Raw genomic sequence first — 10538 nt, 5'->3', positions numbered from 1 at the left:
CGCCGTGATACAATGACTCAGGGGAAAAATCATGAGCCTCCTTTCTTTCGGTTCTGCGGGAGTCTGGGTACTGCAGTTTATATTTCCTTCTTTTTTTTTTTTTTTTTTTTTTTTTTTTTTGTCCCTTTTCTCCTCTGTTTTGATCCCAAACTCTACTTTGTCCTGAGCCAAATTTCTTTTTTTCTTCTCTGCCCACTACCTCCTCCAGAACTAAGAAATTCTAATTTGATCGTCAGCTTGCGGGGAAACTCAAAACCGTCACAAACAGCAGCCGAACCCATGGCGTCATGGCGGGAGACGCGGGATCCAAAGCCTGGAGAGAGAGGGGCAAAGCGGAGCTTCCACGGTACGGTACGGTATGGTTACCGCTCATCCGGGTTCCACTCCACTCCGCTGCAACAAGAGAAAAGAAAAAGAAAAAAAGATGCCAAAAGTGTAAATGTAAGAGGGTGACGATCTGAGGTGATAGTGTACGCTGGGGAGGCAAAAAGAAACAAAAAAGAGAAGAATCCATCCACTCACATGGAAGCAGCCGCCTTCTCACCACACACCCTCCAAACTGTAGTAGTATTGTTTCTATAGGCCGCACAGACAATCAAGGCGAGGGTCGACTATCGTATTCCACGACGGGAAGGAGGGGTGATTGGTTCCTGAGGAACCGACGGGCACTAGTCGTGATCGGGGCTAGTAAGTAACTCACTAGTAACTTACCGCCAGGCCAGTGGGAGGGAAAGCGGTCACGCTGAGCAATGAAAACGAGGAATGAAACCTAGCCAAACAAGGCAAGAATGCAGACGATGACAATAATATAGCAAAAATAATGATTATAAGGCAGGTCACGTTGCAAGGTTAAAGGAAGGAGTCCAAGGCAGGTAAATGCCAGCGAGTGGATGGTTTAATCAGCACGTTCTTGGCAGGTCTGTTTGGAATCCAGTAGGAGACACCCAAGTAATTATGCCTTGGTCCTTGTCATGCAAATGGATGAACAGGGAGGAATGGACAGTTGCTAGTCAAGCTATGAGTAACCCCGTTCGAGAAAGTGAACGATGTCACTCACCTATCAGCCGCCCCAGAAAAGAAAAGGCGAGAAAAAAAAAAAGATGAAGTAGAGGTAACTCCTCCGTACACTCGGAGAAATAGTAAGCAGATGGATTCGGACAAAGGATGAAGTTTGTACAACATAAAAAACGACGACCGCCAGATATCATCATCTCCTCTCCTCTGGCATGGACTCCGTGGTTGTTTATATTCACCTCGAGGCTCCTCAGCAGCACTTCCCCTCCGCCTGATACCCCTGTTCAGCCGATGAAACCTGTTGTAACCACACGCGGGAAACTCGGGTGACCCGGCCGGCTACCATCGCAAAGGCACAATGGAGTCAGAGCACACTTCTACTACTATAACAATACGCTTGAGAATAATGGACAAAGCCAGGATCGCCTGGGCTTGGACGGAATCCGAGCGAGACACTCCCCCTCCCCCCAAGTGAGTCCATCGTTGCCCGGCTTTTTCTGGTCGAAGCTGATGGGAATCAATCCTGAACGGAGACTGGCTATCGGTCTGGAGGGGATGGCCACACTATCGAGACGCTATCAGGGACTAATTGCTGCTAGCTGGAGAAAGAATACTATCGCTGCGAGTCATCCATCCAGTAGCGCGTTGTAACCCCAGACCCAAACGACTCTCTACGCACAGTCGATCTGCAGCTGCCGGTGTCACAGAGCGCCCTGGCCATCCCCCCTTCGAACTGCGGAGAGCAGAAACTAGGGCTGGGAACTTTTTTCATCCTTCCAGTCCACCCCTTCGATCGGTCCAGGCCACAACAACCGAGAAATCTCAAAGATGGTCTAGATAAGACGGTCTAGGATGGTCTACCCACCATGCCGTTTAGCATCAACACTTGTCGACTTAGTTCCATTCAAGATGGCTGAAAACCATCACCCAAGAATGTGAGAGGGCGAGAGTGTCATTCACGCCGTGCTGAGCGATCAGACGACTTCCTCTAGTCTCCCCTCCATCACACTCGCTCGACCAAATGCCCCGCCCCAAAATTTTACCAGCGACGCGTCTGGATTCATGATCGGATCTGCCTGGTTACTTGGGGTCTACTTTGCATTGACCTTTTCGCTTGGTGATTTCGGCCGTTGCAGGATCCAATGAAGTTGGGTGGAACTCGATTCCCAGAGTGGCAAATGCGGTGTTCCTGAGGCAGGAAAATAGCCGTGACGATACAATCTTTGTGGGTTCCATTTGCGCTACAGAATATCATTTACTAGCCAATCTGTCTTTACAGTTTGCCCAATAATCCCTGTTGCCGTATATTTTCGTGTCTGGTCCGTGAAGGCTCATTGTCCCGCCCTGCCGGATAACCCTCGATCCATGGCGCAGGCACCAACATAGATCTTACACCAGGATGTCCTGACGAAAATTTATTTGCTCGCGGGTCTGGAGGGTAGGCTTCGTCAGACGCAACGTTGCCCCCCCGGCAGATCGACTCGAGCTGATTTGTCCGTTGCCTTCGAGCCAGCTACATATTTAGTTACAGCCTGAGACTGGTGGTGGTGGTGACTGGGATGCAGATCAATCACGCGTCACAATGGCTGATTCAATCAATCAATAACCCCGCCATCCACTGTGACTGGAATAACCCCTGCAGGGCTGACTACCTAGGCCGCGCTGGTGCTTCACCTCCTCTGTCACTTGTTGCTCGTCACACCTTCCCCTCCTCTCTTCTATTGCCTTTCTTGGATTTGGCATCGAGTTTGGATGGGGGCTATGCTAGACAACGTGCGCGTCCAAGACAACAGATCCCGTGCTACGGTCGCCCCTCTCATCTGTTGATATTAAAGTCATGTCCTGACTAGCTTATTGGCTAGCATTGACGTCAAAGGTCTGAAAAAGGAAGCTGGTCTTTATGCAACTGAAACACTTGCCGGTGTCCTAACGTCCTGGGCAAAGGATGCCAGATGCGACTTGTCGACGAACAGCCGTTGGTACCAAATCCATCCCTGTCTCTGAGCGTGGTCTGGATCCATGGCTGGGAACGTCCCTCCGACACTAGTATATACTCCGACATAGCGGCATCCAACAGTGAGTGCAGAAGCTTTCATGGGAGCTGCCAGGGCCGAGTCTGTGCGTATGCAGCCTGGTAATGCATCTATCCCGAGCAGGAACCGGAACTATGGCGAATTGTGTGAGCGATTTACCATGACCTAATGAATTCGGATCTTATGAATCCACTTGAGTGGATTGTCGCAAAGCCTCGTTGACTCATTCGCATACGGTCCGGCCATGTATAGCCCCCAGAAAAGGCCCGGGCATGATGTGGATGTCTTGGTCTGGATGCTTACAGTCAGAACCTAAATATGAGCACGTCAACTAAAACAGCCACACCTACGGGACACCTGACACCAGCTCGGCTGTAGGCACACCACTCTCATTCCCGAACCAACATCTTCCGGATGCCCTGATTTTGAGCGAGGGCAGCGTCGGCCATTTCAAGCCACCTATCTTCAGCCAATCACTCCTCCAATTTCAGACCTGATAGCTTTGCTTCGAGCTCACTGCGCTTGGAATCGGATACTATGGCGCTCAGACAATATAGCTTGACTGAGTCACAGCCAATCAAACGATACGCGGCGGTGGTGAGCAGACATTATACGTCCGTGCTAGTATACATACATGTAGAAAGACGACGATCACTTTACCACTTGTATATCTTTCAATCGAGGTGTGTGAATCATCTAGAGCTGATAGCATAGCCTCGGTCAATGCTGAGGACAATGCTCCAAACCGTTGACAAGCCATCCCGGCAAAAACACCAATATATTGAAGTCACTAGGAAATTTCCCGACTCCTCAACAGCAGATGAAACCAACTAGGTCTCAATATATCCATAGTAGTTTTGGAATCCGACCTACAGCAACATAGCTCGGAGAACGTCCGCGACACATCTGGACTAATGCGTGGGATACTGTGTTTGTAATCGACGCCCACAATGCTCGTAGCCCGTATACCCCGACCCTGTTCAAGGATTATGCTTTGCAGGGACCTTTGCTCGATGTATTGAAATAAGACATGATTGGACGCAGGTCGCGCATTACCCGGGTGATGACTGGCCGAGAGTTACCACCCACTAGTAAGTACTAAGTAGTATGTACTAGTAGTACCTCTTCTATGTCCACCGGTAAGCCAATGATTCATGTCTTTGGGGAATTTTCTTCTTTCATCTAGGTACACATTGGGAAGTATACCTTGATCAGAAAGACACGCTGATCAATGTGCCTTTCGGAACGCCCATTAACAGGCTATATAACATATCGAGAATTGGCAATTGGTAATGATAATGTGGCACCTCAAGTTACTGGAGATGATGGCTTTCCCTACAACGCAGAAAGGAATTCCAGCCATGTTCTTGAGACTATTTGGTGGTGGCTGTATGTGGAGTTCGACTTGTGCGGAAGTTGGTGATTACAGCTGGGGTGTTGGGGTGAGGTTAGGGTTGTGAAGGAGTGGAGAACATATCCGGGCGAGGTTTACAATTTTTGTTATAGTGTTAATGAGGTGGAAGGGATAGTGGGTGTAAAGTATTTACATTGAAGAGAAAATATACAGTCGGCTGGGTATCTATCTATATAAGCCAGAATCAACCCAACACTCCCGACATTCCATGATCGATCGGGATACATGTCCCGTTGATGATCTCCGCCCCAGGACCACAAGAGATAGACAAACACAGCTCAGCAACGCGGTTGATATCGCACATCGGTGCCGCAGCAGCAGTCATGAGAGCAACGGCCTTGTCCTTTCCTTCCAGGTTAATGTTGGACATGAAAGCATCCGTGATGTTCGTCTCCATGCCGCCCATCATCAGCGCATTGCATCGGATGCCCTTGTTGCCGTAGTATGAAGCTGTGTTTTTGGTCAAGCCAACGAGGCCGTGCTTGCTAGCGGTATATGCGGCACCTTTCACTTGTCAGTCGATCTATCCAGACATTGGGAATCATTCGGTAGAAAACATACCCGCCATCCAACCCGCCTTTCCAGCAATCGAGACGATGTTGACGATACTTCCGTTGACAACCTCCTGGGCAAGCATATTCCGAACAGCCAGTTTGCTCAACAGAAAAGGCGCAGTCAGGTTCACAGCCATGACCTTGTCCCACAGCTTCTCGTCCAGGTCACCGACGGCATCGAACTGATCCATGATTCCGGCATTGTTGATGAGGATATCAAGTTTCTGGAATTGCGCGACGATTTCATCGAAAAGGGCTTGCACCTCTGTCGCGGAGGTGATGTCTGTCTTAATGACTTTGAGTCTTGCGTCGCCGCTGGGTCCGGCAAGATCTAGCGACGTCTGATGAAGTCGCTCCTCGTTCACGTCGCAGATGACCACGTTGGCTCCGGCGGCGAAGAACCGGGTAGCGATAGCTTTGCCTAGGCCTCCGGCACCACCGGTAACGAGGCAGGTTTTTCCAGTGAGGTTGATGGACATGGTGATAGTTGGCTCTCAGTTTGATGCTCTTGTTGGTAATGGTCAGGGGACGTCCATTCCCTTTATAGTTCGGATCCGGGCCTTGACAGCCATATCCGCATGGTCTGACCACTGGAACGCAGGCAGCCGCTTCGCTTCAAGGGGCCATTCTGTGGGTGCGTATAGGCAAGGGCGTAAGGGTTCGGATACTGTTGTTCGGGACATCCGACCGGACCGTTTGTCGTATTTGCGTATTCGGCGGGTTGTGTGGGGTCAGGGGACCATGGGAAATGCCGCGGCCTTCTTATATAGACATGTCGCCGCCGTATATTGCGTATTTCGTATAGGGTACGATTAATTAGCTGTAGGTGTGTATCTGAGGTTTGTGGCCACAAGTGACGCGTCGTTGATTCGTCGGATGCGAGAATCGTTTGAGTTTTTCATGCTGGCCCGGAATATATCATGAGGGGCTCCGGTCCTCAGAGAGTGAGAAGCTCATCATGAAGTTCAATCTCTCGAGTCTGCCTTAATATTCTACCTGGGCATTTCATCAACTTTCAATTGCGACTACAAGACATGGTCGAGTGATTACTAACCTTCAACGGTCTGGTTTTGATCAACCTGGACCCATTCATGGGCTGGTGAGTTGACATGTCTGGGGCATGAAAGCGAAGGACAGGACAGACAATAGAAAAGACAGAGGGAGACAACAGAAAGACCGAAAGAGAGGATGAGGCTGAAGGGTCACATGTCCATATCTCGTCGTCCTTCCCTTTCCTTTCTCAACATCTCCACCTGCAACAAACTTCAATTTCAACTACATCCTCCAATCGACACAATGACATTCCGAAATTCCCCACGGCACAAATCCTTATTACTCACAGCCCATTATCCCAGTTGCATTTGATAAGCTTATCAACTCAGGATGGCTTATGACAAATTGACATGACTGGAGACTGTTGCTCGGTCTGTCTCGTCTGTGGTCTCCCCAGCTTTTTCTGGGCGAAAGTGCTCCACCGGCCATCGCGCAGACCTTCTCGATCTGGCAATGCTCGCTGTCGGCTTATCTTATCGCTACCCCGGCTATCGCTTCCCCGGTTCCTTGATGCCTGCAGAATGCATCTATGACCCTATCGCTCATGGTCCGAGGCGCCCATTCCCCTCCTGTAGCATGGCAATAAATACCCCAACTGGTGGCGGCGGCCACGATGAACTCAATTGTAGACGTGTCTTTGTATTCCAAAAATTTCCCCAACAATGGCGATATCAGAAGATGAGATCCAGCCTGTGGGCCCTTCTACAACAGGAGAGGATGTTCGGCTGGAGCACCTGGGCTATGAGCAGGGTATGTCAGCCAAATTAGGCGTGTGGAGTTGTGTTAACGTCCGTAGAGCTCAAACGGTCATTTGGCCTCCTGGGTATGATCGGCTTCAGTTTCAGCGTCGTCACCTCGTAAGTCATTCGCTCGGAGATATAGAGCCCACGCTGACTCTCTCAAGATGGACCGCATTAAGCGGTGTCTTCATTGTTGGCGTCACGTCAGGCGGCCCCCCAGTTATGGTCTTCAGTTTCATCGGTGTCAGCCTTCTCACCTTAGCCGTCGCCATTCCCATGGCTGAAATGTGTTCGATGTATCCGGTGGCTGGAGGCCAATACTCATGGGTGGCTGCTTTGGCTCCTCCAAAGATCTCCCGCCAGTTATCATACATAACCGGATGGTTCATGCTGATAGGTATGGCCCCAACAACAATATCCCCACTGTAATACAGAGCCAGACTCACCAGAAACCCCCTAGGACTGCTCGCCATGGGCGCAACCAACAACTCCATTGCCGCACAATTCGTACTCGGAATGGCGAATCTCGTCTTCCCATCCTACGAAATCCAGCGTTGGCAAACCGTCTTAGTAGCCTACCTCGTGGCGATCCTCGCTGCTGCCATCAACATCTGGGGTCCTCATCTACTCAACCGAATCGCCCGTTTCATCCTTATCTGGAACATCACCGCCTTCTTCATCACCGTCGTCGTCCTCCTCGCCACAAACGACCACAAGCAGTCCGCATCATTTGTCTTTGTCGAGTTCCAAAACTTCACCGGCTGGGACCGAGCCATGGCCGCCATCGTAGGCATCCTACAAGCCTGCTTCGGGATGTGCTGCTACGACGCCCCGTCCCACATGACCGAGGAGATGAAATCCGCCTCGAAGCAAGCACCACAAGCCATCATAATGTCCGTCGTCCTTGGCGCCATCACCGGCTTTGCTTTCCTTTTAGTCCTCTGCTTCTGCATCGGTGATATCACCACCACTCAGAACTCCCCTACCGGAGTCCCCGTCATCCAGATCTTCTACGACTCCACCGGTAGCAAAGTAGCAGCCTGCTTCCTAGCCAGCATGATCGCCGTGATCGTTATTGTCGCAGGGAACAACATCCTCGCCGAGGGCTCCCGCTGTGTCTACGCCTTCGCCCGCGACAACGGTCTCCCGTTCAGCCAATTCCTCGCCAAAGTCGACAAAAAGCGCCAGGTTCCTATCAATGCAGTCCTGCTCACATTGATCGTTCAGCTCGCCCTGGATGCAATTGACTTTGGTACCTCGACGGGATTCGAGACCGTCATTGCTATTTCCACTGAGGGATTCTGTACATCTCCCCCATATTCCTCCTTCACAAAAAGGAATTCATCGCTAACGCAAGAAAAAGATCTCTCCTACGCCATGGCCCTCGGAAGTCGTCTCCTAGGCTACGTAACCAACCATAAACGTACCCTTACGGGCCCATTCGCCCTCCCCACCTCAATGTCGATCAGTCTGAACGTGCTGGGGCTACTATTTCTGCTTTTCGCGTCCATCACGTTCAACTTCCCAGAGACTTATCCGGTCACGAAGGACTCGATGAACTATACTAGTGCTGCGATTGGAGTAATTGGAGTGATTAGTGTAGCGACGTGGGTAGTGACGGGACGAAAGCACTTCACGGGGCCGGGGGCGTGGGATGGAAGTGGTAGTAGGGTTACGGAGGGGAAAGTGGTTGAGTTGAACGAGGAGACAGAAGTTGAGATGGAGAAGAGGGGATGAATATTTCCGACTCTGGTATGGCTTCTCTTGTATGTTGAAATTATGTGCAGACTATATGTGCGCAGTATACCCATTTATGTACATACATACCTTATTATATGAACACTAGATGCATATTCACACTATGACTTATAAACAATAGCGAGTAACCTGGAAAAGAAAAAGGTTACTCATCACCCCCAACCGGCCTCGCAACCATCAACGCCAACAATGAGTTAGCCACCTCCGCTGCCGCAAGTGTGGTCGTCTCCCCGGCTGTATCATAGATCGGAGCTACTTCGACCACGTCGGCCCCGATAACAGGCATTCCTCGCAGCGCGTCAAGAATAGTCAGGAGCTCACGGGTCGTAAATCCACCTGGTTCCGCAGTGCCGGTTGCTGTACAATCTCATCAGCTTCTCTTCATTGTCCCCTCTGTGTCATTATAGTAAAAGGGAAGCTGTAGTGGACTTACCAGGTGCATAAGCCGGGTCCAGCACATCAATATCAACCGAGATGTAGACTCGGCTGTCCCCTACGCGGGATTTGATTTGTTCGACGAGGCCGGAGACACCGAAGCGGTCGAGGTCACGGGCGGAGATGATTTCGAAGCCGCAGCGGAGGTCGTTTCGGATGTCGCCTTTGGGGCGGACTACGGGGGCGCGGATTCCGACGTGGATGGAGGTATTGCGGATTAGGCCCTACTCGATTCTTAGTTTGTTGTTGGGGTGGGGGAGGGAGAGATAGCCAGGGATGGTGTGGTTACGTACCTCTTCGTGGGCGAGGTGGAGGAAGGTGCCGTGGTTGACGCCGCTGTATAGGGGTAAGTGTTAGTATGATGAGATGATTGGGGATGGTTTGCATACGCATAGTGGGAGACTCCACCACCTGTATAGAACATTTGTTAGTTAGATATATATATGAAGTTGGGGAAGACTTGGCATACCGAGCACTTTGGGGTCCCACGTATCTAAGAAAATATTATGTTAGCGGGTTGTCCATGTATATCACATGAGGAGTGGAAAATTTACATACCGATATGACTGTCAAAATGAATCACAGAAACAGGACCCCAATTCTCGTACGTCGACCGCAGAGCCGACAAGGTCGTAGTATGGTCTCCACCTAGGGTAATGATACGGGGGATTTGGCTGAGATGCGTGGAATTGGCACGACGAGACGAGACGACCTAGTCCCCCTATTATTATTTGACCACCGTTTTCAGAACAATATACTGTATACCTTGTGTGCCATATCAAGCTGCTTCAACGCCACGGTATTATCCAACCAGGTTAATGGTGCATCACCGCAGTCAACAAGCTTCGCCCAGCTAGCAAAGGCATTTTCTCCCGTGTAGATGCTCCATCCGCCGAGACGACGAGAGCCGAGTCGAATACCCTTGGGACCGAATCGAGCTCCAGGGCGAGCTGTGACTCCCTACGTGTGTGTGTGTCTATTAGTTGCGATCGATGGCAATGTGAATGAGGAGGGAATGGCTAACAGTGTCGAAGGGAGCGCCAAGGAAGGCAATGTCATAGTTGTTGTTGGTGGTTGATTCATCGTCCACGAAGCAATTGAGGTAGGGCAGGTTGGCGAAGGTAGTCAGACCGGAGAATTGGCTACCGGTGACGATGTCAATGGGGTCATCGTGAGTGAGAGGATATTGGTGGGAGGAGGGATTGTTATGGATGGCTGCGACAGGAGGGAAGACGATATCCCTAGCGTAGGCTGGGAGAATAAGTAGCGAAGCAGCTACAATGAGAGAATACATGATGTGTAACAGCCAGGCAAAAAGACCAGTTGAGCAAGTATGGACCCATAGTGGAGAGGAACAGGACGATCCGAGGAAGTTATTATAGTTTGATGCTAGTTGAAGCTAGTCAAGGGCAGTTTTCTTATCGGAGCTGGACCCAAAAAAGCAGTTGCATGCGATGGGGGAAAAAGCTCCACAGCTGCAGCCAAGCAAAGGGTCCAGCGCGACAGGGGTTGAGACTTTATCATTGATTGATTGATT

At 50.5% G+C, this 10538-nt stretch overlaps 4 protein-coding genes across 4 annotated transcripts; 1 reads left to right on the top strand and 3 right to left on the bottom strand.

The window, feature by feature from the left end:
- Positions 1–199: 199 nt before the first annotated feature.
- BO79DRAFT_32418 (uncharacterized protein) lies at positions 200–695 on the bottom strand. Its single transcript, XM_025689075.1, has one exon. It carries the CDS (start codon positions 512–514, stop codon positions 233–235), a length of 282 nt encoding a protein of 93 aa, XP_025538070.1. The 5' UTR covers positions 515–695; the 3' UTR covers positions 200–232.
- A 3950-nt stretch (positions 696–4645) lies between these two features.
- BO79DRAFT_197884 (SDR family NAD(P)-dependent oxidoreductase) lies at positions 4646–5494 on the bottom strand (the record flags this gene model as incomplete). The annotated part of the gene is made up of 2 exons (XM_025681306.1): positions 4646–4965; positions 5023–5494. 2 exons carry the CDS (start codon positions 5492–5494, stop codon positions 4646–4648), a joined length of 792 nt encoding a protein of 263 aa, XP_025538069.1.
- A 1236-nt stretch (positions 5495–6730) lies between these two features.
- Positions 6731–8545, top strand: BO79DRAFT_269693 (putative GABA permease; the record flags this gene model as incomplete). The annotated part of the gene is made up of 5 exons (XM_025687229.1): positions 6731–6818; positions 6865–6925; positions 6973–7205; positions 7269–8111; positions 8172–8545. 5 exons carry the CDS (start codon positions 6731–6733, stop codon positions 8543–8545), a joined length of 1599 nt encoding a protein of 532 aa, XP_025538068.1.
- A 36-nt stretch (positions 8546–8581) lies between these two features.
- On the bottom strand, positions 8582–10329 carry BO79DRAFT_176144 (agmatinase). Its single transcript, XM_025679837.1, has 8 exons — positions 10026–10329; positions 9767–9961; positions 9560–9713; positions 9471–9494; positions 9391–9412; positions 9295–9337; positions 9000–9225; positions 8582–8923 (listed from the first exon to the last, which is right to left on the bottom strand). The coding sequence occupies exons 1-8, from the start codon at positions 10293–10295 to the stop codon at positions 8712–8714; spliced, it is 1146 nt and encodes a 381-aa protein (XP_025538067.1). The 5' UTR covers positions 10296–10329; the 3' UTR covers positions 8582–8711.
- Between the last annotated feature and the right edge of the window lie 209 nt (positions 10330–10538).

The sequence above is a fragment of the Aspergillus costaricaensis genome (assembly GCF_003184835.1).
Source record: "Aspergillus costaricaensis CBS 115574 unplaced genomic scaffold BO79scaffold_22, whole genome shotgun sequence".
NCBI classification, from domain to species: Eukaryota; Fungi; Ascomycota; class Eurotiomycetes; order Eurotiales; family Aspergillaceae; genus Aspergillus; species Aspergillus costaricensis.
The sequence above is the reverse complement of the archived record's forward strand: the minus strand, read 5'-3'. Positions and strand labels throughout refer to the sequence as shown.

Excerpts from the sequence above, each read along its gene's own strand:
- BO79DRAFT_32418 (XM_025689075.1), bottom strand. The coding sequence starts at position 514 with ATGGATTCTTCTCTTTTTTGTTTCTTTTTGCCTCCCCAGCGTACACTA.
- BO79DRAFT_176144 (XM_025679837.1), bottom strand. The coding sequence starts at position 10,295 with ATGTATTCTCTCATTGTAGCTGCTTCGCTACTTATTCTCCCAGCCTAC. Across the intron at positions 9,338-9,390 it reads GGTGGAGTCTCCCACTATGC|CGGCGTCAACCACGGCACCT; the intron begins GTATGCAAACCA and ends ACCCCTATACAG. Across the intron at positions 8,924-8,999 it reads GGACCCGGCTTATGCACCTG|CAACCGGCACTGCGGAACCA; the intron begins GTAAGTCCACTA and ends GAGATTGTACAG.